Below are 25,811 nucleotides of genomic sequence, written 5' to 3' on the forward strand. Positions count from 1 at the left end.
TAAAAATGAAGTCATCTTTAGGCGGCTAATTGACATGACCTTTTTACACAGAGTCATCGCCTGCCATGACACAACCACCAGCAAGTGTGGACACTAATGTGACCTCTACAGGTAAGCTATGCATACAATACCTTCCACATTCATCTATGCTTCTTCTGACGTATTGATGTATTGAATTTGACTTACTCTTACAGAAGTAGCGCCAACGCAGAGGGTTCCTAATAAGTCAACAACAGGGGAGCCTTTAGATATCAACCTGACTCTTGGTATGTCAGTCGACACGAGCTGAAACGATGACATAAAGTTAATGTGTTAATGTATTGCAGCAAATCATAACAGCTCCTAGAAACACACACGGTGGTTGGAACTGGCATAGCGGGTCAAATCAGTGCAATCTGATTGGATGCTTAGTGAGTGTTCTGAACATCTGAACCTTGGCTAGGCACTAGAAAACAAAGCAAACAGTCAATGGAGTGGCCTTTTATTGTGGCCACCATAAGGCACACATGTACAATAATTACACTGGCTAATAGGCATCCTGTGCATGAAGGATGAATTATGAAAGCTCACTGACACAGACAGACATATTGTACGTAGAAAGTGTGACATCTTTGAGTTCTGGGAGGTTGGATTGATCTGTTTGTTGAGTGTACATACGTAGATGTATAGATAGATCTATTTGATGTCCCTGCAGTTCAAGCTGATGTGTTCCTGAGAGTCAACCTGTCACTGACTATGACGGGAAACCACACAAAACCAGAACCGATCATTGAAGAATGGGTAAGACATTTGCAGAAACACATCTTTCAGGACGCAATGCTTTGCCTTCTCATTGAATTATCTCGTGCCAAAAGTTGAGAGAAAGCCTGGAGACGAGCGGCAGGACGCTGGTGTTGAATCTTGTCGTAGCGAAGGAAGACAACTGGAGGTTCGTCAACCATGAACTGCGATCGGCTGACAAACCGATTCTAAAATGAGATGCCAATCAGCTGTTATCTCCTCAGCAGATACGGCTGTGCCTTCCATGTTCAGGACTACAGTACAAAGACCATTGAAGAATTGATCATTTTCGTCAATGCCACTTTGATGTCAACAAATGAAAATGGCTCCATTGTCATTGAAACAGTGAAGATCAGACATATATGTAAGTACACTCTTACCGACTGTTAAGACCTAAATGTAGTTACACAACAAATACGTAACTAATTGAGTACGCAACAAATAGTTCCCATAGAACAGGGGTCGGCAACCTTTACGATCAAAAGAGCCATTTTACCCCCTGGCTCACTAAGAAAAATAGACTGGAGCCGTAAAACATAATTTAAAAACAGCAGAGACGTGCTCGAGTGGTTAGCGCGCAGACCTCACAGCTAGGAGACCAGAGTTCAATTCCACCCTCGGCCATCTCTGTGTGGAGTTTGCATGTTCTCCCCGTGCATGCGTGGCTTTTCTCCGGGTACTCCAGTTTCCTCCCCATTCCAAAAACATGCTAGGTTAATTAGCGACTCCAAATTGTCCATAGGTATGAATGTGAGTGTGAATGGTTGTTTGTCTATATGTGCCCTGTGATTGGCTGGCCACCAGTCCAGGGTGTACCCCGCCTCTCACCCAAAGACAGCTGGGATAGGCTCCAGCACCACCCGCGACCCTCGTCAGGATAAGCGGTAGAAAATGAATGAATGAATGAGAGATGTGCTCACATTCAGAGCGAATTGCGAGTCTCCCAAGATTTTGATTGACTGCCAGATTTGGAGGGAATTTTGGGGTATCAAAGTACTTCAGAGTTGGTCAAGTAGTCTTGGTCTCACAGAAAGTCGGATTTTTTTCCAAAGATGCGTATTTTCCCCATTCAGGTGTTAAAAAAAAAATACTTGAGCAATGTGACGGGAGCCACAACAAAGAGGCTGAAGAGCCACATGCGGCTCTGGAGCCGTGGGTTGCTGACCCCTGCCATAGAACAAAATGTCCATTACCTAACATGCATGCTTGGTTTTGGAACGTGGGAGGAAAAGCGTAGTACCCAAAGAAAAATAGATGGGAAAATAAACAAACTAGTTGTGGACATGGAATCATTCTCCAGCACTAGACCATCCATTCCTCTGGATTTGGTACCAGGACATCCCCAAGACTCATGCAGATCTGAGTGACAGTGTGATGAGTGATGAGGACCCAAATGACAAAGGATACTGGTTATCAGTATGAGCGAATACTGGTGACAGTTCACCTGAATCACTGGATGAAGAATGAATCATCCTTGACTTGCTACTTGCCAAGGAGTCTGCAGGTTCTTCCATATTGGCCTCAGTGGACAGCATTGGACGTTATGCAAAGTAGTGACAACAGTATGCAAAAGCATAAAACACCCTCAGCTGTCAGCGTAAACATCAACATTTGTGGTGTGTCGGTCATGAACGAATGGGTCAAAAGAACTAGTTCTTTTTTTGTGAACGGAATGAACGAGGTCACCACCCCTAAAATACCCGTTCAGTTGCAAATGCTTTTTTTTTGATTGGCTGAAGAGTCAGTTCACCGTTCCTTTTGCAGGGCGGGACTATCTGTGTGCTTGCCTGTCTTATCCTATCGTCGCACCTTGCTCTGTGTGTGGGTGGGGTTAGCTGACTGGAAGACCGAGGCCGAGAGATTGAGCGACACTGTCGGTGACCTCGTTCATTCCGTTCACAAAAAAGAACTAGTTCTTTTGACCCATTCGTTCATGACAGACACACCACTAGTCATCACCTGTTGCGCTGTTGAGTCGGAGCGTACATGAACATGAGTGAACGGACTGACTCGACACGACTGACCGGGTCTACGCACAGGGGGAGATCACAGGCTAACGACCAATTGACCCAAATGACTGGATCTTTTCAATGAATGAAACAGAATGATCCGGTTCACTGAAATGAACGGTTTTGGCCACTACTAATCAACATCACGTGATACCGACTTCCCCGAGTTTTTCTTTCACCAGTTGTCATAACTCCGTATTGCGAGTTTTTCGTTCATCCAGTCTTGAAATTTAGTTTGGATAAAAACAACAACTTTCCACAACAGTCCAGTGCAGTCCATTTTTAAATACTGAAGAACGTCTCGAGCTGCGTGTTACATCATATCTGAGCATGCGCTGAATGCACCCGGGATAAATAAGTCAAAATTCAATCTTGCTAATATTTTACAACTATTTATAAATAGATTCTAGAAGTGTTTAGCTTCTGTTCCGCAGATGGCCGTAATGCACACGAAAGGTGCTTGCCAACCGCAATAAACAACAGAAGAAGAAGAACATGACGATGACAAAGAAGAACGCACCCTGACAACTTTCCGTTTGAGCAGGTACAATCGGATTGGGGAAAGGAACATTCCACCCCTGTGAATCCGACTACACTACCGCTCAAAAGTTTGGGATCACTTGGACATTTTTTTGTCCAGTCTGAGATATGGCTTTTTCTTGGCAGTCCTGCCATGAAGTCCAGCATCCTGAAGTGGCCGCTTCACTGTTGATACTGACACTGGTGTTTGACGGCTACTATTTAGTGCAGCTGCCAGGTGACCACCTGTGAGGCGTCTTTGTCTTAAACTACACACTCTCAGATATTTGTGCAGCGTTTTTCTGTCCTTGTTAGACCCGGTTTGTGCTGCTCTCTGAAGGGAGTAGTTAACAGCATGGTAAGAGATTTTAGTTTTGGTTTAGATTTTTTTAGATGGCTTTTCTAATCATCTATTAGCCTTATAAAATGATTAGCTAGGATTAGCAGCCATACCAGGAGATTGATGCGAGGATTGATGAGGACTGACAGTTGTTGATAGTAGGCCTCTATGCAAAAATGTACATCCTTCTTTGAAAATCATTTGATTCATTTTAATTGTTTGGGAAATGGATAAAAACTACACACTCTCGGATATTTGTCTTCTTGCACAGTTGTGCATCGTTTTTGTGTCCTTGTTAGACCCAGTTTGTGATGCTCTTTGAAGGAAGTAGTTAACAGCATGGTAAGAGATTTTTGTTTTAGTTTAGATTTTTAGATGGCTTTTCTAATAATCAATTAGCCTTATAAAATGATTAGCTAGGATTAGCAGACAGTTGTTGATAGTAGGCCTCTATGCAAAAGTGTACATCCTTCTTTGAAAATCATCTGATTCATTTTAACTGTTTGTGAAATGGAAAAATTGTGTTTTTCTTTGGAAAACAAAGAAATTTGCAAGTGAACCCAAACTTTTGAGCGGTAGTGTATATGTTCATTCGGATTGGCACTTTTCTTTCGGAATGAGGTGTATACAAAGGTTAAATTCTTTTCGTTTGAGAAAATAAATAAATGGGATATTTGGGTCCATGTATACGTAGCTAATGGCAGACAAGGACCTGAAGAAGGGTGGCCGTGGAGTCTGTGAAGTTTGCTGAAGGGGTGATCGCGGGTCAAACGATTTCACAACAAATGTGTCAACCTTTTGACACATTTTGCCTACAATTGATCTTCCGACAATCCTCTGACCATCACTGAGGTCTCCATCACCATCACCATCACCAGGAAAGGCTACACACCTAAACCCTCACCACCAAAACCACAAACAGATGTACACCCTGACTGGCCTTTTCCTGTGTTTGAACTCAAACCAGGAACACTTTGTATCATATCACCAAAAACTAAGCAAGTCTAAGCCTCAAGAAACACCGTGGTACAAATAAGGTGTGGTGAACGTTTTATATGGTTGGCGTTTTACTGTGCTCAAAGGTCAATGTTTGCTCATTGGACTATGTCAGGTGTCGGCAATCTTTACTATCAAAAGAGCCATTTTACCCCCTCCCTCACTAAAGAAAAATAGACTGGAGCCGCAAAACATAACTTAAAAAATCTTATAAATCTATCTCAATAAAAATATCTTATAAAATTTAGAAAGTTTTAATCTTTTTTAATTTTAACAAGTTTTAACAGCAGAATACAATAAATAGAAGTGCAGTGTGCAGGTGTGATACTCATATACAACAATATAGGGCAGGGGTCGGGAACCTTTTTGGCTAAGAGAGCCATGAAGGCCAGATATTTTAAAATGTGTATCTGTGAGAGCCATATACATTTTTTTAAACATTGAATGCAATAAAATGTGTGCATTTTTATGTAAGACCAACAGTTTTAGATATAATGGGCTCTAATTACGTAGACCAGGCACACTACCCCACGCCAAGGGGGTGTGGCCAGCACACTTTCGTGAGCAGCGCAGTGTCTAATAATAAATCAAATACTTGTTGCCATTAATGCAACTTCTGCTGCTGCATAATTTTGCACCATACTCAGTATATTTCATTCTTTTGTCCATCTTCGTCAGAAGGCTTGGTTCTGCAGCTTTAGCTAGGCGACTATTTGACTAAAGGAGGAAAGTTTATATTTACATGTTTTTTTGACATCTCAATGACCGAGGTAGACTACCGCATTACCCAGTAATAACCGAGTTTTGGTGTTTGACCTGGAAAATATCATCAGGAAAGATGGATATGGTTGGCCGTATTGCAGTAGAAAATAGATGGACGGATTAAAATGCATAAGAAAGTTGTTGATTTTTAATATTATTTTTAACAGTAATTTCTGTGATGTTTACTTTAAAATTTTAGCAAAAATACATTTTTATTGTGGTAAGAAATGCTTGAGAGCCAGATACAGTCATCAAAAGAGCCCTACCTGGCTCCCGAGCCATAGGTTCCCTACCTCTGATATAGGGTAATGATAGTATCATCTTGGTTAAACCTCAATACCCGACGCCTGAACTAATGTGCAGCGAATTGCGAGTCTCCAAAGATTTTGACTGGCTGCCAGATTTGGAGGGAATTTTGGGGTATCAAAGTAGTTCAGAGGAGAAAAAGCAGAGTTGATCAAGTATAGGGACTCACAGAAAGTCAGAATTTTTTCTAAACTTGCTCCAAAGATACGTATTTTCCAGATTCGGGTGTTAAATACTTAACACTTGAGCATTGCATTGCGAAGGGAGCCACAACAAAGAGGCTGAAGAGCCACATGTGGCTCTGGAGCCGTAGGTTGCTGACCCCTGGACTATGTTGATATGAATGGATATTTGGGCAGGCAAAAGTCAGGAGGTGACTTGCAATGAGCCCGGCACACAGTAGGAATGGGGTTCGGGGTAAACTCCGAAGGGCACTGACCATGGCCATGATGTCAGACAAAGATACACACACACAGCTAATACACAATACATTTACAAAGCAATCCAGCAAAGCATGCTGGGGAACAGGAAGCGCTTCCAGCGACGCTACGATATTGTAATAAATCAAGGACAGCCAATTAGCTGCTAACAAGTATCGCTTGATGGCAGCTGTGTTTTTCCAACCAACCCTGCTCAAATGATCAGTCTCGTCAAGATGCGTACCACATTTTGTGATGATTTGTAGAGATTGAAGTCAATCTGATTCATGGAGTTTAAAACAACGCCACCACGTGGTGCATTTGTCAAAAAAATAATAGCGTCGGCACACAATAGGGCTGGGCATTGAGTAGAAGATCGGACCGACAAACAAATGCAGTCATCGGATAAAAAGGATGATAACAAAACTCTAGGGCAGGGGTCAGCAACCCCTGGCTCCAGAGCCACATGTGGCTCTTCAGCCACTTTGTTGTGGCTCCCTTCACAAGGCTCAAGTATTTTTTTTAAATACCCCAATGGGAAAAAATATGCTTTTTTTGATGAGTTTTTTTTTTTAATCTGACTTTCTGTGAGACCCTGAATGAATTGAAGCGAATGAGTTCTGACTCGTGATTGGATGAGCTCAAAGAGCTCACATGTGACGAGAAGCAACAATTTGGTGTAAAAATTTGGCGTTAAAACTGATTCAAACTTTCAAAAGTATAGATATTGTTTTTAAATTATGTTTTGCGGCTCCTATCTGTTTTCCTTTAGTAAGCGTGTGGGTAAAATGGCTCTTTTGATAATAAAGGTTGCCGACACCTGCTCTAGGGAAATTCCACTTCAGAGATTCTACTGCACAGTGTTTGTAAACATCATCCTATTTTTATTCTCTTTCAGTGCCACAGAATTGTGACGAGCAAATGATGTCAACAATCTATGGAGAATACTTCTGGCCTGAAACATTCCCTCAAGTCAGTCAAGACATGAGATGTCAAAAGCCAAATTCACAGCAAGCTTTCCGCCTTTGGTAAATAAGATTTCAATTCAACTGCAAAAGTATTCACGTTTGAAATGTAGTACATAGCACTACGTAATCGTACGACTACGTAGTCTCTCTCGTAGTCTTTGTATCGTAATCTTGTATCTTCTTGTAATATTATGACTTTATTCCCACAGTAATATCCATCCATCCATCCTCTATACCAGGGGTCGGCAACCTTTACGATCAAAAGAGCCATTTTACCCCCCGGCTCACTAAGAAAAATAGACTGGAGCCGTAAAACATAATTTAAAAACAGCAGAGACGTGCTCGAGTGGTTAGCGCGCAGACCTCACAGCTAGGAGACCAGGGTTCAATTCCACCCTCGGGCATCTCTGTGCGGAGTTTGCATGTTCTCCCCGTGCATGCGTGGGTTTTCTCCGGGTACTCCGGTTTCCTCCCACATTCCAAAAACATGCTAGGTTAATTAGCCACTCCAAATTGTCCATAGGTATGAATGTGAGTGTGAATGGTTGTTTGTCTATATGTGCCCTGTGATTGGCTGGCCACCAGTCCAGGGTGTACCCCGCCTCTCACCCAAAGACAGCTGGGATAGGCTCCAGCACCACCCGCGACCCTCGTCAGGATAAGCGGTAGAAAATGAATGAATGAATGAGAGATGTGCTCACATTCAGAGCGAATTGCGAGTCTCCCAAGATTTTGATTGACTGCCAGATTTGGAGGGAATTTTGGGGTATCAAAGTACTTCAGAGTTGGTCAAGTAGTCTTGGTCTCACAGAAAGTCGGATTTTTTTCCAAAGATGCGTATTTTCCCCATTCAGGTGTTAAAAAAAAAATACTTGAGCAATGTGACGGGAGCCACAACAAAGAGGCTGAAGAGCCACATGCGGCTCTGGAGCCGTGGGTTGCTGACCCCTGCTCTATACCACTTATAATATAACAGCAGCCTTATTTCCCCAAAATAACCATTTTGACATCATTTTTCCTTTCATATCTATGCTACTAAAATACATGATTTTTCCTCTTATGAAACTTTATTACGGTTCGGCTAGTCCGGGTCTGGATCCCAACGCAGAGAATGACATAATGAAGCATAAATGTTTCATACAAAAGGTGTCCCGCAAGGGGTACAACGTAACACTGCAGAGAAAAATACTAGCAGGGCAAAAAGGCACCGAGTCATAACAACTCTGTTGCTGACAAAAGACGATCAGGAAAATTACTTTATGTTCCTACTATTTTAATTTGCTTCTAAATGTTATCAGAATCAGAATGCCCTTTATTGTCATTTTACAAATAGTAGAATGAAATTGCAGCAGCTCCCTTTTTTAGTGCAAGACAGTATGACAGTACAAAATATAGAAATTAGAGGAAGAAATAATAAATAAATGTAATATTATGACTATTCCCATATTCTGATATTATCCCTAGTACAGGGGTCGGCAACCTTTACTATGAAAAGAGCCATTTCACCCACTTGCCCACTAAAGAAAAATAGCCTGGAGCCGCAAAACGTTGTATGTTTAAAACAGGGGTCGGCAACCTTTCCTATCAAAAGAGCCATTTTACTAAAAGGGAAATAGACTGGAGTCGCAAAACATAATTCAAAAACAATATCTTATGAATTTTCAGAACTTTGAAAGCGACGTGATCACATCCAAAGCGAAGTGCGAGTCTCCCATGATTTTGATTGACTGCCAGATTTAGAGGGAATTTTGGGGTATCAAAGTAGTTCCGAGGAGAAAAAGCGGAGAGTACTTTTTCGAGTACTCTTGCTAGTATCGGATCTTGCTAATATAGAAGATAAATGTACATAAATATCTGTGTAAATTAAATGTTAATTTTAATTACATTTTAATTGAACATTTATTTTAAATATTAATTTAAATTATATTTAATGTTAAATTACTTATTATTAAATTGTTAAATTATTATTTAACATATTTAATGTTAAATTATATTTTAAATGTTAATTTAAAATATTTATTTTAATGAACATTTAATTAAAATGTAATTAAAATAGTTAATTAAAATTATTAATTTTAATTTCATTTAATTACTTTAATTAAATTATACTGTTTACATTTGTTGACAAACATGTTCACTCTGGCCCCAACAAGTTCGGGTGTTAAATACTACCATTGCGACGGGAGCCACAACCAAGCGGTTGAAGAGCCACATGTGGCTCTGGAGCCGTGGGTTGCCGACCCCTGGTTTAAAACAACATTGGAGGGGAAAAAAAAGACGAGTTGGAGTACTCTTGCTAGTACTGGAGATAAACTTTTGTTTTTAAATGAGCTCTAATTTATTTTTTAGAATCGTCAAATAACTCATTAATAATAATTAATAACTCAAATAACTCAAAGTATTACTCATTTCCCTTCATGTTAACCTGTCAGAGAGAACTGGATAGCATCCTGTCTGCTCATTCAGTCACCAGTCAGAACTCAGTCAGGATGCATTCATGGTCTCACACAAAGTTGGATTTTTGTAAACTCATAACAAAGACGTGCATTTTCACCACACGGGTGCTAAAAAATATTCAAGCATTGCAAAGGGAGCCGCAACAAAGAGGCTGGAGAGCCACATGCGGCTCTGGAGCCGCGGGTTGCTGACCCCTGCCCTAGCATATACGCCCAGACACACAGAGTGTTGTGTGTGCCATACGCCATGGGTCGTGGCTGGAGATGCTGCCTGGCCACACTTTGGACACGCTCGGTCTCTATGCTGAATAGCCTATTTTTCTGCTGTTCTTTAGTAAATTACACATTGAAACAGACACAACCAGCTGGTCTGACCCGGACATGACAAGGTGCAGCCCACTTGTGAGCATTCCAGACCTGGAAAACATCACTGTCACCACAGGTAAGCGCTTGAATCACTTCACCACAGCAGTAGGATGAAAGAAGCTGTGCTTCTTCGTACATGTTGTGTTTGTGTAGGTATGTCACGTTCTTCAGCGCGACTTTCTTACAGTGCTCATGACACCAGAAAAAATGAAAGTACACCTTCATGAAACATTTTTTGTCATGCTGCGGTCATAACTAAATATGAGTGAAATTAAGTGCTGATTTGATTTGAAATATAGTCAATGTCAAATGTTTCTTCATCTTCAGCAGGCCTGGATGAAAGAGGAGGCTGTGTTTATGTTTTATTGTTCGTCTATTGCCACGCATCATTTGTAATATGAAGTGGATTGGTTTTTTGAGTGGCGGTAGATAAAAAATAGTAAAACAATAAATACAAATAAATCAATTAATTAAAACAATGCAAGCACACAATGCCCAGGTATCAATGCCTCAAGATTGGAGCGCACATGTAATACAGGAAATATTTCAATGGCTGAAAAGAATAAGTTGAACAAGTGTTTTGGTGTCATGGGCACTAGAAGCATTTTGGAAATAAACTCAACCATTTCAGCTACCTGTTCCGGTGCCCAGATAATGCAGATGAAGTGGTGGGCATCATCGAGGACCTGGTAAACGTCCAGCTCAGCAACGCCACACAGATTCCACCTGCCGAATTGAACACGGTGATGGAGAAACTCCAGCAGGTGGTGGATGTCGGCGCCACCCAGCCAGCAGTCAGCAAAAAAGTTGTCCACATTTTCTCCGACATCTTGATTTCAGAGACAGACGTCACTCCGGTGGCTGTCAGGTAACTTTTACAAAAATATATGTACTGTATACGTATAGAAATGGTAGTAGAGGAACAAAATGGATCTCATGCTGTAGGCCGTATTCTGGATGTTGGAATTTGACGAAACAATTAATGGTGAAGTGATGCATTACAGTTTTCGAACCTGCGTGTCTAGAATCAATCAGGTTGTTCACACAGATGTTCACACTGATGTTGGTGGAGAAGGCTTGGCTCTCAGTCTCCGCTCCAATTCATCCCAAAGTTGTTCTTTGGGGTTCAGGTCAGGACTCTGTGCAGGCCAGTCAAGTTCATCCACACCAGACTCTGTCATCCATGTCTTTGTGGACCTTGCTTTGTGCCCCGGTGCATAGTAGTAGTTGGTAGAGGAAGGGGCCCGCTACAAACTGTTCCCACAAGGCTGGGAGAGCATGGAATTGTCCAAAATGTTTTGGTATCATGGAGCGTTCAAAGTTCCTTTTATTGGAACTAAGGGGCCAAGCCCAACTCCTGAAAAACAACCTCACACCACAATTCCACCTCCACCGAATTTCACACTCGGCACAATGCCGTCCCAAATGTACCGTTCTCCTGGCAACCTCCAAACCCAGACTTGCCCATCATATTGCCAGGTGGAAAAGCGTGGTTCATCACTCCAGAGAAGGTGTCTCCACTGCTCTATAGTCCAGCGGTGGCGTGCTTTACACCACCGCATCCGGCGCTTTGCATCGCCTTGGTGACGTATGGCTTGGATGCAGCTGCTCGGCCATGGAAGCCCGTTCCATGAAGCTCTCTGCGTACTGAAGAAGTACTAAGAAATATCTTCTTTCTCTTTGGGCTTTTCCCTTCAGGGGTCGCCACAGCAAATCAATCTCCTCCATCCAAACCTGTCTTCTGCATCTGTCTCTCTCACACCAACTACCCTCCATGTCCTCCTTCACTACATCCATGAACCTCCTCTTTGGTCTTCCTCTACGCCTCCTACCCGGCAGCATCCTTCTACCGATATATTGACTCTCTCTCCCTCTGGACATGTCCCAACCATCTCAGTCTGGCCTCTCTGACTTCATCTCCAAGGCCTCTAACATGGAATGTCCCTCTGATGTACTCCTTCCTGATCCTATCCATCCTGGTCACTCCCAATGAGAACCTCAGCATCCTCATCTCTGCTACCTCCAGTTCTGCTTTCTGCGTCACTTCAAGGTCCAGCCAGAATTTTAGTTTTTCCTCCAACTCCCGTCCTACTTGTGGGGCATGCCCACTAACAACATTGAACATCACCCTATCCGACACTCCTTTTACCTCCAGGACATTCTTAACCAACTCCTCCTACTCCGTTTGTCTTCACATTTCCACCATGATAGAACAACTTGAACCCTGCTCCTAAACTTCTAGCCTTGCTACCTTTCCACCTGGTCTCCTGGACACACGGTATGTCTACCTTCCTCCTCTGCATCATGTCAACCAACTCTCAAAGTTCCAACATTCAAAGTCCCTACTCTTAGTTCTAGGTTCTTGGTGCTCCTCTTCTCTCTCTTCTTACGGGCACATCTTCCTCCTCTCCTGAAGGATCTCCTGATCCTTAATTCGCATCGAAGAAGTACTAAGAAATATACCACGTCAAATTGGTGAAAAAGTACCTTCTTGTCAGGGAAATGGTGACATGGCATGATGATATGTACTCATGATTCTTCTTTTTTCATCCCTCCCTGTGCCGACAGCGTCCTCACCATTACTGACAGGATGGGAAACACCATGGATCTCCCAGGAGAATCACTCAGTCTGACCGCGCCTTCCTTGGCTCTGTCCATGATCGACGTGCATCCCGACAGATTTGGCGGCCTAACATTCGGGGCGTCCTCCCTGACATCATTCCAGGAACCTCAAGTAATTCACTCTCATTGCTGCATGAGTGTCACATGACTTGTCATCCAGGAAGTGCAATGAGCACTTAACTGCTCTTCTTTTTGTTATTTAGGTTTTTGTCAACCAGAGTTTTGAGGGTAAACCGATCTCAGGTGCAAATGTGACCATCTCTCTGCCCGCTGCTCTCCAAAACTTCCTTCCACCTGGAGAGAGAAGTAAAACTCGAATCCAGTTCCAGTTTTACGGAACACAAGACCTCTTCCAGGTACACCAATGAAAATGGAGTTCCAAAGCAGCGTAACGCTCTTGTTATAAAGAGGGTCTTTGACTTTGCAGTAGTAGTATATTATTATATATATATATAGTAGTATATTTGCAGTAGAATCCTCAAAAACATTGAGAGCTGGTGTTTTTTTGCTCAGTCCTTCAAAACAGCAGCATTCATTTTTAAGGCTCTACTTCAAAAATGCGAGTCAAATATCTTTTATACTTGACAAACACTTTTGCTTTAGGTCCTACAAACCACCAAAGCACTCTTGTCTAAAATAGACAATCTTTGACTAGCAGTTTCCCTTTAGCATTTCTCCAACGTACTAATTCCCGATACTGGCGCATTCATGATTCTCCATCTTCCAACTGTCTGTCAGTTTACAGCGGTGTTTTTCAACCTTTTTGGAAAATGATAAAATTATAAAGCTGTTTTCAGCAAAGAGTGTAGGAATCATTCATTCATTCATTTTCTACCGCTTTTCCGCCTCTCGCCCGAAGACAGCTGGGATAGGTTAGGGGAGGCGAGGTGTCGCGTTCCTTTCTATATTACTATGTGAAATCAATGCACCCAGGAAAGAAGCACGACATGTTGTAATACATGTACCTAGTAGTGGATGACTCAAACAACCCAGTCCCATTGCTAATAGCGTTTATGTGACACGGGCCAGCACTCCTGAAGGCCCTGGGCAGATTACATTCGTATGGCAACACAAAGAAGCTGAAATCTGATTGGACAGAAAAAGTCGACTACTGAAAGCAAATGATTCACTGTTGGAATAAGTAAACACAATTTCATGGACAAAAATACTAGAATTGAATGTATAAATGTAATGCTTGTGATTGTGTTTGGGCCAGCAGAGAAGTCTTGCTATCGGGACCATAAACGATCAAAACTGTAGACTAAATAATAATAAGAGCATGGCACTCTCTTGCTGTCTGTGGTATCAAGCTTTCAAACTTTCATTCCTGTCAGGTTTAAACCCCTACAACAGGGGTGCTCACACTTTTTCAGCATGCGAGCTACTTTTAAAATGACCGAGTCAAAATGATCTACCCACTACAAAAATGCAAAACATCTATTTATTTTCAAATGTATTGAGGATTATTTGTACGTACAATGTATGTTGATGTACCTTACATAACCAAATGAGCCAATATTGCAAAACACACATAATTAACTATTCAAATTTTTTGTAATTACCTGAGTTTACTTTGATGACTTGCACTGAATTGAACCAGCCAGGGATGCATAGTCCGGACAGTAGCTGCTGATAGCCAGCCTCAAGCACACTTCCAAATGTTTATCAGTCATGGATAATATCCGTATCATAATATCCGTATAATATTCCATATCCGTATGGAAGTGATATGTTTTTTGCCTTTTTACTTGGTCCAGTTTTTGCCTTTTTACTTGGTCCAGCTCCTTCACTCATTTTAGTGACCATAAACTTTAGCGAGGGCTTAAAATCTCGCAATTCGCCGACTAGCTTCGCACTTTGCATCGTTGTTTACGCATGAGCGGTGACCTAAAGGTCAAAATTCAGTTGTCATCTGACTGGTTGTCCTGTATGTCAATCAAGTAACGGGGATGGATGATAGGCTGACATCGTAAGTTCTGCTGCACTTAGAGACGTCGTTTGATTTGATTGGTCGCCCGAAGGGCAACATTCAGTTGTCATCTGAATGGCTGCCCTGTATATCAATCAAGTGACGGCATTGATGCTGGGATGATATTTTTTTAATGTCACGCCGCGATCGACCAGCGATCGACCAGTACCACCTCCGCGATCGACCGGTAGCTCGCGATCGACTTAATGAGCACCCCTGCCCTACAACATTCGTAACACAATGAGAACATGTACATTACCCTAACAACTCATTGGATGAATTTCACGCACCTCTGTTTATGAATCAGCCTTTTCATATTTTCAACAGGACCCGCAAACAACCAGCACATCAACACACAGCAGCTTGTCGTTGAACTCTTACATTGTGTCTGCAAGCATCAACGGCAGCCATGTCAGCAACCTGAATGATGGCGACAGGGTGGTGGTCACGCTACGCCATCTAAAAGCCAAACAGGTGAGACCCCCGTGGCTTTCTCGTGACAAGAAGCCAGGATGAGATCTGAATAAGCTTGTCTGTTGTTTTGTAGGCGGATGACAAGGCGCTGTGTGTGTTTTGGGATTTCCAGCACAATGGTGAGCTCGTTTAGCATCTCTCATGTTCAGTGATGTCTTGCATTACCTTTTTTTCAGCTACGGGTAATCTAACGCGTTACGATTTCAAAACAAGTCATCTGATTTAAGTTACTTTTCCACAGTCACTCTGCGTTACTATTTTAGCGGCGTCTGAATAACGGCAGTCAAGATGGCTGCATTCATTTAGCTGTTTATTTCCAAAAACATCACAAGGCGTGGCTGCACGGCTGACGAGCGGTTAGCGCCCAGGCTTCACAGCTAGGAGACCCGAGTTCAATTCCACCCTCAACCATCTCCGTGTGGAGTTTGCATGTTCTCCCCGTGCATGCGTGGCTTTTCTCCGGGTACTCCGGTTTCCTCCCACATTCCAAAAACATGCTAGGTTAATTAGCCACTCCAAATTGCCCATAGGTATGAATGTGGGGGGAATGGTTGTAAACCAGTCCAGGGTTTACCCTGCCTCTCGCCTGAAGACAGCTGGGATAGGCTCCCACACCCCCGCAACCCTCGTTGCTGTTAGAAAATGAATGAATGAACATAAGGCACTTACTGTCCACATAGAAGTACTTCCTTAGAACTCTTCTTCTACTCCCTCTTCCAAACGCCCGCTCCAACCCGCAAGCTGAACACGACTGCCCTCGAGTGTCCACACACGAAACAGCAGCTTGGAGCAACTCAACACTCCCAAGGCGACACTATTTTTCAGCAAATAGAAAGCAAACTTTCAACTTCAAATTCAACTTTAACAACATTGGTGATGTTGCAGGCAGCTGCTGTTAAGTAACTGAAAAAGTAACTAGTAATGTAACTTTGTTAGGGTTCAAAATAAAGTCATCTGTAAAGTAACTAAGTTATTTTTTAATTCAGTAATCGGATTACTTTTTCTTCGTAACCGTGACATCACTGCTCATGTTTGCAAATGTACGTACACATGTGTTTATGTGTGTGTGTGTTTATGTGTGTGTGTGTGTATCAGGTGGCCAGGGCGGCTGGAGCCGCTTGGGTTGTGAAACACGCAGCATTTCTCCTTATCAGACCAGCTGTCTCTGTGAACACCTGACACATTTCGCTGTGCTCCTGGTGAGTCTAATGTGTGCTTTCATGAAGGGATGGCTTGGGGAAAATACATCGAACCCTTCCATTATATTACACACACACACACACGTTCTATATAGTTTCAAGTTTCAGTGCTTTTCAACCACTGTTCTGTGACACACTACAGCAGGGGTGCTCACACTTTTTCAGCATGCGAGCTACTTTTAAAATGACCGAGTCAAAATGATCTACCCACTACAAAAATGCAAAACATCTATTTATTTTCAAATGTATTGAGGATTATTTGTACGTACAATGTATGTTGATGTACCTTACATAACCAAATGAGCCAATATTGCAAAACACACATAATTAACTATTAACATTTTTTGTAATTACCTGAGTTTACTTTGATGACTTGCACTGAATTGAACCAGCCAGGGATGCATAGTCCGGACAGTAGCTGCTGATAGCCAGGTTAGCCAGGCAAACGCACTTCGAAAAAGACATTGTGAAAAAAAAGTCCACCTCCCATTCCGTATGGAAGTGATATGTTTTTGCCTTTTTACTTGGTCCAGCTCCTTCACTCATTTTAGTGACCATAAACTTTAGCGAGGGCTTAAAATCTCGCAATTCGCCGACTAGCTTAGCACTTTGCATCGTTGTTTACGCATGAGCGGTGACCTAAAGGTCAAAATTCAGTTGTCATCTGATTGGTTGTCCTGTATGTCAATCAAGTAACGGGGATGGATGATAGGCTGACATCGTAAGTTCTGCTGCACTTAGAGACGTTGTTTGATTTGATTGGTCGCCCGAAGGGCAACATTCAGTTGTCATCTGAATGGCTGCCCTGTATGTCAATCAAGTGACGGCATTGATGCTGGGATGATATTTTTTTAATGTCACGCCGCGATCGACCAGCACCACCTCCGCGATCGACCGGTAGCTCGCGATCGACTTAATGAGCACCCCTGCACTACAGTTTCCTCACAAAAGTCTTGTCGCTTATCCAAGCTGTAGGAAAAACAGCAAAAGCCGCATGACAGCAACATCAAGTCTTGTATTATTCATTGTTTTATCTTTTCATTAGGTCGCAGGGCTCTACGTTAAAAACAAAAATGACTTGCCCATGGGGAATCCTTAAGGTGAGAACTACTTGCCCGAACTTGCCCCATGTAAAATGAAAAGACTGCCATAATGATATCATATATCAATATATGCTGATAATTCATCAGATAATAGTACTGATGCATTGTATTTGGAGGAATGTCTGAAAAATAGTGTAGATGTATGTTAACATGGCAAGCCATGCTACCTTACACATGGTAGTCGTAGTAAGCAGTGATATTTAGAAGTTGTGCACCACAATGAAACATTTGACACATTTGTGTACTAGTAAAGTGTTTTTAATCCAGAAAAAAATGCTCAATGGTCAAACAATAATTTGTGAAGCAAAGGTGAGAAAAATCCACAGAGAAATGAAACCGCTAGGTTTTGTAGCTTGTGCAAAATCAGCACTTGGTATTGGATCTAATGGGTGGTGTTTCATTGTGACCACTTCAAATTGTCACAGCAATGTGATTCACTCACCTGTGCCATCATTTGATTTGCTAACCGCTAATAAAATACTTGTTTAGGAGGCACTGCTTCATCACTTTTTGCTGTTTTCCTTCAGAAGTTGTTGAAGAATTAGACGATGTTGGCAGGGACGCCATGATAGATGTTTTCCTAGTAAAACGATCGCTGATTGGTTGATCGCGAACAAGAACGGGTGTGGGTAAAACGCGGATTGTGGATTACGGACCGCGATTCTGATTGGTCCATTTCAAGATTTGCAAGGATTGGTTTGCAAATTACCACCGGAATTACACAGTCCGTGTTTTACCAACACCCAACAAGAACCGCTTTAAAAAAAAACTCTTGGCAGTACGGCATGCTAAAGTGCACTTGCCCCACGGGAATATTAATGATTGGATTTACTTGCCCCAATTTTGTTTTAACTTGCCCCGGGCCATCGGTACAACGTTATTGTCGAGCCCTGGGTCGGAAAGGTCAGAGTGTGCAAACATGCTACAAAAACCTCAGTAATGGACGTGTTACCATCCATTCTGCAGATCTATGGCTCACAAAATAAAACAAGGAATTATACAAGACTTCCAGTTGCTATAATAAGCATAATCTAGATGCGTTTAGCTTTCATATAAGCCATTTTTAATTCCAAATGAGCACCAAAAAGAGGAGTTACTTATTACTTACTTATTGTTCCTACCACCGGGATGAGCGGCAAGAACTTTGTCAGGCACATATGTGCTGTGGGAAATGATCAATTCATTCATTCATTCGTTTTCTACCGCTTATCCTCACAAGGGTCACGGGGGTGCTGGAGCCTATCCCAGCTGTCTTGTGGCGAGAGGCGGGGTCCACCCTGGACTGGTGGCCAGCCAATCCCAGGGCACATATAGACAAACAAGCATTCACACTCACATTCATACCTATGGACAGTTTGGAGTGTCTAGGCCAGGGGTGGGCAAACTACGGCCCGGGGGCCACATCCGGCCCGCCAAGTGTTTGAATACGGCCCGCCCAATCTTTCCAAAGTATTTCATTTAAACTCAACACAAGCACAAGACACAAGCACATAATAATAATAAAAAATAAAATAATAATTATTATATTATTATAACTATTATGATTATTATATTTATTATATTAATACTAATTATTATATTAATTATATATAATAATATTGTTATATTTGCATATTTTACATAATAATAATTTAATAATTATTATTTTAATTATTATAATATTTTATTATTTTTTAAATATTTAAATATAAATATAAAATAATAAATAATAATAGCAGATTGCATGACAATTTTACAGATACAATAATACCAGGTGGACTGTTACGTGTAAAATATATAGTCTGCCCCCCCCCCCAGGAAATTTTGTTATATCAATGCGGCCCGCGAGTCTAAAAGTTTGCCCACCCCTGGTCTAGGCAGATATTTGATTGAGGTTATTGGGAGTGTAAAATGTTCCATATGGCTTTTAACACAACACAAGTATTGTGCTTTTGCTGTGTGTCCATTTCAGGACGTATCCAGGGAACCTCTCAGCGAAACCGACAGTCAGATTTTAACAGTCATCTCCTATGTGGGTTGCGGTTTATCTTCTATCTTCCTGGGCATCACGCTCCTCACTTATCTGGCTTTTGGGTAATGAATTTGGACTGAAATACAATGACTTGATTTCCAATAAGAGATCACTTCAAAGCTTTATGACCCGTATCCCATCCAGGAAGCTGCGTGGGGACTACCCATCTAAGATACTCATCAACCTGTCAGCCGCCTTGCTGGGACTGAGCATGTTTTTCCTTCTGGACTCCTGGCTCTCGTCCTTTTCCAACTACAGCCTATGCATCGTTACCGCTGCCGTGCTGCACTACTTTCTGCTGGCCTCCTTCGCCTGGATGGGCCTGGAAGCTGTGCACATGTACTTCGCTCTGGTCAAGGTCTTCAACACCTACGTGCCCTCTTACATCCTCAAGTTCTGTGCTGTCGGATGGGGTATGACCTCAATTTGATCTATTCTCTCCACGTCTACAACGCCTCTGAATCCAGGCAGACAGCCGCCTCCCACTAAACGTCTGGCATAAACGTGCTTAATCTGCGCTTGGACGGTCCTTTTGTTTCAACACAAGTGTCGTGTCCTCACAGGTGTTCCGCTGCTCGTAGTGGGCCTGGTGCTGGCCATAGATAAAGATGCCTACGGCAGCACAGTGCCCACGCAGTCTGCAATGGCCCTTCATTCCAGCGACCCTTTGTGAGGATCATTTCCAGTAGCAAATGTGCCGAAACAGCAACACATCAACGTCTTCATGCTGTACATAGCCATGCTTTTTGTCACACCTCCTAGTTGCTGGCTGCAGGACCACATCTTCTTCTACACAACGGTGGTGGCCTTCGTGCTCCTTGTCCTCTTAGGCAACACGTCCGTGTTTGTGCTGGTCCTGGTTCAGATCCGACGGATGGGTGCCAAAAAAGCGTCGGCCAACAGCCGTGGCGCTCTGAGGGACTTGAGGGCGGTGGCCAGTCTCACCGTGCTGCTGGGCCTCACCTGGCTGATGGGTTTCTTTTCTTTTGGACCCGGCAGGGTGGTCATGATGTACCTGTTCACCATCTGCAACACCTTGCAGGGTAAAGATAAAAGAAAACAAAGAAAAAGCTGAACATTTTCTGACCGGTAAATGTTGTACTCTGGTGTTAAACGATGCCAATATGTCAGATGACAACATGAAGAAGATGAGAGGTTTTGGGTGACTCTGCACGCTCGGTTTTACAGAGTTCTACACATGTCAGTGCGATCCGGACTTGGTTATTTGGGCTGCAGATCGCCCGCTCCCAGTAAATGAGGGTTAGCGTTAGGGTTAGGGTTCGGGGACCTACGTATTGGGATCTCCTCAGGAGCGCTTGGGGGTGTGGCCAATCACAGCGACCCGCCAATCACTGGGCTACCAGCAGTAGTGCAACCATATCAAACGGTCCAGTGCTGGGATGTCCAAAGTGCAGGCCGGGGGCCATTTGTGGTGGACTGCCTTTTTTGTTTTTTGATTTTTTTTTTTTAAAATTGACCTTTGGCACTCGGTAAAAATACAGCAGCAAATGTGGAAAGAAGACATAATGTAAGATTGACGTGGTCAACACTGAGAATAATATGCAAAAACAATTCAACACAACAAGGATTCCCACTAGGTGTAGAACAAAGGATTCCCACCGAGTGTAGAACAAAGGATTCCCACTGAGTGTAGAACACAGGATTCACACTGAGTGTAAAACAAAGGATTCCCGCTCAGTGTAGAACAAAGGATTCCCGCTGAGTGTAGAACAAAGGATTCACACTAGGTGTAGAACAAAGGATTCCCACTGAGTGTAGAACAAAGGATTCCCACTAGGTGTAGAACAAAGGATTCCCACTGAGTGTAGAACAAAGGATTCACAATAGGTGTAGAAAAAAGGATTCCCACCGAGTGTAGAACAAAGGATTCCCGCTCAGTGTAGAACAAAAGATTCCCACTAGGTGTAGAACTAAGGAATCCCACTGAGTGTAGAACACAGGATTCACACTGAGTGTAAAACAAAGGATTCCCGCTCAGTGTAGAACAAAGGATTCCTGCTGAGTGTAGAACAAAGGATTCCCACTAGGTGTAGAACAAAGGATTCCCACTGAGTGTAGAACAAAGGATTCACAATAGGTGTAGAAAAAAGGATTCCCACCGAGTGTAGAACAAAGGATTCCCGCTCAGTGTAGAACAAAAGATTCCCACTAGGTGTAGAACTAAGGAATCCCACTGAGTGTAGAACAAAGGATTCACACTGAGTGTAGAACAAAGGATTCACACTAGGTGTAGAACAAAGGATTCCCACTGAGTGTAGAACAAAGGATTCCCACTAGGTGTAGAACAAAGGATTCCCACTGAGTGTAGAACAAAGGATTCACAATAGGTGTAGAAAAAAGGATTCCCACCGAGTGTAGAACAAAGGATTCCCGCTCAGTGTAGAACAAAAGATTCCCACTAGGTGTAGAACAAAGGATTCCCACTGAGTGTAGAACACAGGATTCACACTGAGTGTAAAACAAAGGATTCCCGCTCAGTGTAGAACAAAGGATTCCTGCTGAGTGTAGAACAAAGGATTCCCACTAGGTGTAGAACAAAGGATTCCCACTGAGTGTAGAACAAAGGATTCACAATAGGTGTAGAAAAAAGGATTCCCATCGAGTGTAGAACAAAGGATTTCCCGCTCAGTGTAGAACAAAAGATTCCCACTAGGTGTAGAACTAAGGAATCCCACTGAGTGTAGAACAAAGGATTCCCACTGAGTGTAGAACAAAGGATTCCCACTGAGTGTAGAACAAAGGATTCCCACTGAGTGTAGAACAAAGGATTCCCACTGAGTGTAGAACAAAGGATTCACACTGAGTGTAGAACAAAGGATTCCCACTGAGTGTAGAACAAAGGATTCCCACTGAGTGTAGAACAAAGGATTCCCACTGAGTGTAGAACAAAGGATTCACACTGAGTGTAGAACAAAGGATTCCCGCTAGGTGTAGAACAAAGGATTCCCACTAGGTATAAACAAAGGATTCCCACTGAGTGTAGAACAAAGGAGATTGTGTAGCCGTGTGTGTGTGTGTGTGTGTTTCATTAATTTCCCAGCTGTGGTGTGAATCGTGTGATGTGGGTTCAATGCTACCCACTCGCCGGCCGTCCAGCCCACCCTTGTCAACGTGAGCGGTTTAATGAATTAAAAGAGTGATTTCTAAAGAGCAGTGACGCACAGCCAGATTATTTTTTAATCCAGATTATTGTTCAGATTGTTTTTTTGTTTTAAAAATTGACCTTTGGCACTCTGTAAAAATACAGCAGCAAATGTGGAAAGAAGACATAATGTAAGATTGACGTGGTCAACACTGAGAATAATATGCAAAAACAATTCAACACAACATCACAACAAGGATTCCCACTAGGTGTAGAACAAAGGATTCCCACTGAGTGTAGAACACAGGATTCACACTGAGTGTAAAACAAAGGATTCCCGCTGAGTGTAGAACAAAGGATTCCCGCTGAGTGTAGAACAAAGGATTCACACTAGGTGTAGAACAAAGGATTCCCACTGAGTGTAGAACAAAGGATTCCCACTAGGTGTAGAACAAAGGATTCCCACTGAGTGTAGAACAAAGGATTCCCACTAGGTGTAGAACAAAGGATTCCCACTGAGTGTAGAACAAAGGATTCCCGCTCAGTGTAGAACAAAAGATTCCCACTAGGTGTAGAACAAAGGATTCCCACTGAGTGTAGAACACAGGATTCACACTGAGTGTAAAACAAAGGATTCCCGCTCAGTGTAGAACAAAGGATTCCTGCTGAGTGTAGAACAAAGGATTCCCACTAGGTGTAGAACAAAGGATTCCCACTGAGTGTAGAACAAAGGATTCACAATAGGTGTAGAAAAAAGGATTCCCACCGAGTGTAGAACAAAGGATTCCCACTAGGTGTAGAACAAAGGATTCCCACTGAGTGTAGAACACAGGATTCACACTGAGTGTAAAACAAAGGATTCCCGCTCAGTGTAGAACAAAGGATTCCCGCTGAGTGTAGAACAAAGGATTCCCACTGAGTGTAGAACAAAGGATTCCCACTGAGTGTAGAACAAAGGATTCCCACTGAGTGTAGAACAAAGGATTCACACTAGGTGTAGAACAAAGGATTCCCACTGAGTGTAGAACAAAGGATTCACACTGAGTGTAGAACAAAGGATTCCCACTGAGTGTAGAACAAAGGATTCCCACTAGGTGTAGAACAAAGGATTCCCACTGAGTGTAGAACAAAGGATTCCCACTGAGTGTAGAACAAAGGATTCACACTGAGTGTAGAACAAAGGATTCCCGCTAGGTGTAGAACAAAGGATTCCCACTAGGTATAAACAAATGATTCCCACTGAGTGTAGAACAAAGGATTCCCACTGAGTGTAGAACAAAGGATTCCCACTGAGTGTAGAACAAAGGATTCCCACTGAGTGTAGAACAAAGGATTCCCGCTAGGTGTAGAACAAAGGATTCCCACTAGGTATAAACAAAGGATTCCCACTGAGTGTAGAACAAAGGAGATTGTGTAGCCGTGTGTGTGTGTGTGTGTGTTTCATTAATTTCCCAGCTGTGGTGTGAATCGTGTGATGTGGGTTCAATGCTACCCACTCGCCGGCCGTCCAGCCCACCCTTGTCAACGTGAGCGGTTTAATGAATTAAAAGAGTGATTTCTAAAGAGCAGTGACGCACAGCCAGGCCCCTTTTAATCCAGATTATTGTTCAGATTGTTTTTTTGTTTTAAAAATTGACCTTTGGCACTCGGTAAAAATACAGCAGCAAATGTGGAAAGAAGACATAATGTAAGATTGACGTGGTCAACACTGAGAATAATATGCAAAAACAATTCAACACAACATCACAACAAGGATTCCCACTAGGTGTAGAACAAAGGATTCCCACCGAGTGTAGAACAAAGGATTCCCACTAGGTGTAGAACAAAGGATTCCCACTGAGTGTAGAACACAGGATTCACACTGAGTGTAAAACAAAGGATTCCCGCTCAGTGTAGAACAAAGGATTCCCGCTGAGTGTAGAACAAAGGATTCACACTAGGTGTAGAACAAAGGATTCCCACTGAGTGTAGAACAAAGGATTCCCACTAGGTGTAGAACAAAGGATTCCCACTGAGTGTAGAACAAAGGATTCCCGCTAGGTGTAGAACAAAGGATTCCCACTAGGTATCCCACTAGGAACAGCAACAGGCGTATTGTCAAGATGGTGACAACTGTGTTTGCCACAGGCTTCCTCGTCTTTCTCTTCCACTGCCTCATGAAAGAAAACGTGAGGAAGCAATGGAGGGTGCACATGTGCTGCGGTGCTTTAAGACCGAGTGAGCATCCGGGTAAGTCGTCATAAGAGCATTTCATCAAGTCACACACGCTCCACTGACGTCTGCGTCCGTGTGTTTAGACGGGAGCCGCACCACGACGGCGAGCGGTGGCTGCAGCAAGGACCATCCTCTGAACTGGGACTCTGCGGCTTCTGTCGACACCTCCTCTCTCAGGAACATTTCTCAATCCGGCAGCCACAAGGCGGCGTAAGCACGCCTCACACGTTCTCGGAATAAGCTTCTCCTTGCAGAAGAGAGGACATTCTGGCAAGGTCAAGGTCATCTGTAGCTGTGAAATGTGTTTGTCCATGGGTAAAGCCTTCTAGCAAATAATGAGATTCAAGTTGGTGTCCTTCTTAAAAGTACATGACATCATGTCTTTTTTGTTATATTACTATGAAGTTGACATTTCAAAATTCCAGATTCTGTAATAGATGTATGAACCGATGTAATAGATGTACTGTACCGTGGTATTTGTGTCATCAAAAGGGAATATCCTCTGATTTCAGCCTCATGTATGATTTTGTACTTTCCCCGAGTCATCCATGAAATCAGAGCTATCGTGCTTGGCTTAGGCCAGGGGTCGGCAACCCATGGCTCCAGAGTCGCATGTGGCTCCTCAGCCTCTTTGTTGTGGCTCCCTTTGCAAATGCTCAAATATTTTTTTAACACAGAGTGAGGAAATTGCACGTTCTTGTTAGAAAAGTTAGAAAAGTCCAACTTTGTGTGAGACCATGAATGCATCCTGGCTGAGTTCTGACTGATGATTGGATGAGCACAAGGACGAGCAGACATGATGCTATTCAGTTCCCTCTCACACAGGTAAACATGAAGAAAAAAAGTTTTAAAAAGCACATTTCGTGTTAGACCTTTTTTAAACGTATATTTTGTGGCTCCGGGCTATTTTTCTTTAGTGGGCAAGGGGGTAAAATGGCTCTTTTCATCGTAAAGGTTGCCGACCCCTGGCTTAGGCAAAAGCAAGATATTCACTCACACACACTTTTCTGATTGTTGAACTAAACCTGTTTACATCATATTGATTTGCTCCATCTGGGGCAGGGGTCTGCAACCTTTTCCTTTTTTTTAGTTGATGATATTCAACTATACATTTCTACCACCTCCATCACCTCCAACATCTACTCCACCCTCACCAACTGCTTAGCTGATATCAAAACTTGGATGGAACAAAATT

The 25,811-nt window shown here is 42.7% G+C and overlaps 3 protein-coding genes across 20 annotated transcripts in view; 1 reads left to right on the forward strand and 2 right to left on the reverse strand.

The window, feature by feature from the left end:
* The window catches only part of gdpd2 (glycerophosphodiester phosphodiesterase domain containing 2), a 33,659-nt gene extending 16,824 nt beyond the window's left edge, over positions 1-16,835 (reverse strand). For 6 of the 13 annotated variants that reach the window (XR_009119920.1, XM_058053354.1, XM_058053325.1 and 3 more), the window contains exons 1-2: positions 16,540-16,831; positions 15,656-15,800 (exon numbers count right to left, since the gene is read on the reverse strand). The gene's annotated coding sequence lies outside the window, so the exon portion shown is untranslated. The other 7 variants (XM_058053345.1, XM_058053428.1, XM_058053412.1 and 4 more) reach the window with 7 other exon arrangements.
* On the forward strand, positions 16,084-20,175 carry adgrg4a (adhesion G protein-coupled receptor G4a). The gene is made up of 5 exons (XM_058053453.1): positions 16,084-16,185; positions 17,231-17,285; positions 19,240-19,361; positions 19,444-19,712; positions 19,863-20,175. Exons 2-5 carry the CDS (start codon positions 17,259-17,261, stop codon positions 19,970-19,972), a joined length of 528 nt encoding a protein of 175 aa, XP_057909436.1. The 5' UTR covers positions 16,084-16,185; positions 17,231-17,258; the 3' UTR covers positions 19,973-20,175.
* The window catches only part of arhgef6 (Rac/Cdc42 guanine nucleotide exchange factor (GEF) 6), a 49,598-nt gene continuing 42,917 nt past the window's right edge, over positions 19,131-25,811 (reverse strand). For 5 of the 6 annotated variants that reach the window (XM_058053146.1, XM_058053129.1, XM_058053138.1 and 2 more), the window contains one exon: positions 20,055-20,334. In XM_058053146.1, the coding sequence (XP_057909129.1) occupies positions 20,161-20,334 (174 nt within the window). In that variant the 3' untranslated portion in view covers positions 20,055-20,160. Of the gene's footprint in view, positions 20,335-25,811 lie in introns of all 6 variants that reach the window. The other variant, XM_058053121.1, reaches the window with a different exon arrangement.

This window comes from Doryrhamphus excisus, chromosome 2, assembly GCF_030265055.1.
Source record: "Doryrhamphus excisus isolate RoL2022-K1 chromosome 2, RoL_Dexc_1.0, whole genome shotgun sequence".
NCBI lineage: Eukaryota > Metazoa > Chordata > Actinopteri > Syngnathiformes > Syngnathidae > Doryrhamphus > Doryrhamphus excisus.

Coding starts and splice junctions, on each gene's coding strand:
- adgrg4a (XM_058053453.1), top strand. CDS start 17,259: ATGACTTGCCCATGGGGAATCCTTAAG. Junction 17,286..19,239: donor GCCCATGGGGAATCCTTAAG/GTGAGAACTACT, acceptor TGTCCATTTCAG/GACGTATCCAGGGAACCTCT. Junction 19,713..19,862: donor GTTCTGTGCTGTCGGATGGG/GTATGACCTCAA, acceptor GTGTCCTCACAG/GTGTTCCGCTGCTCGTAGTG.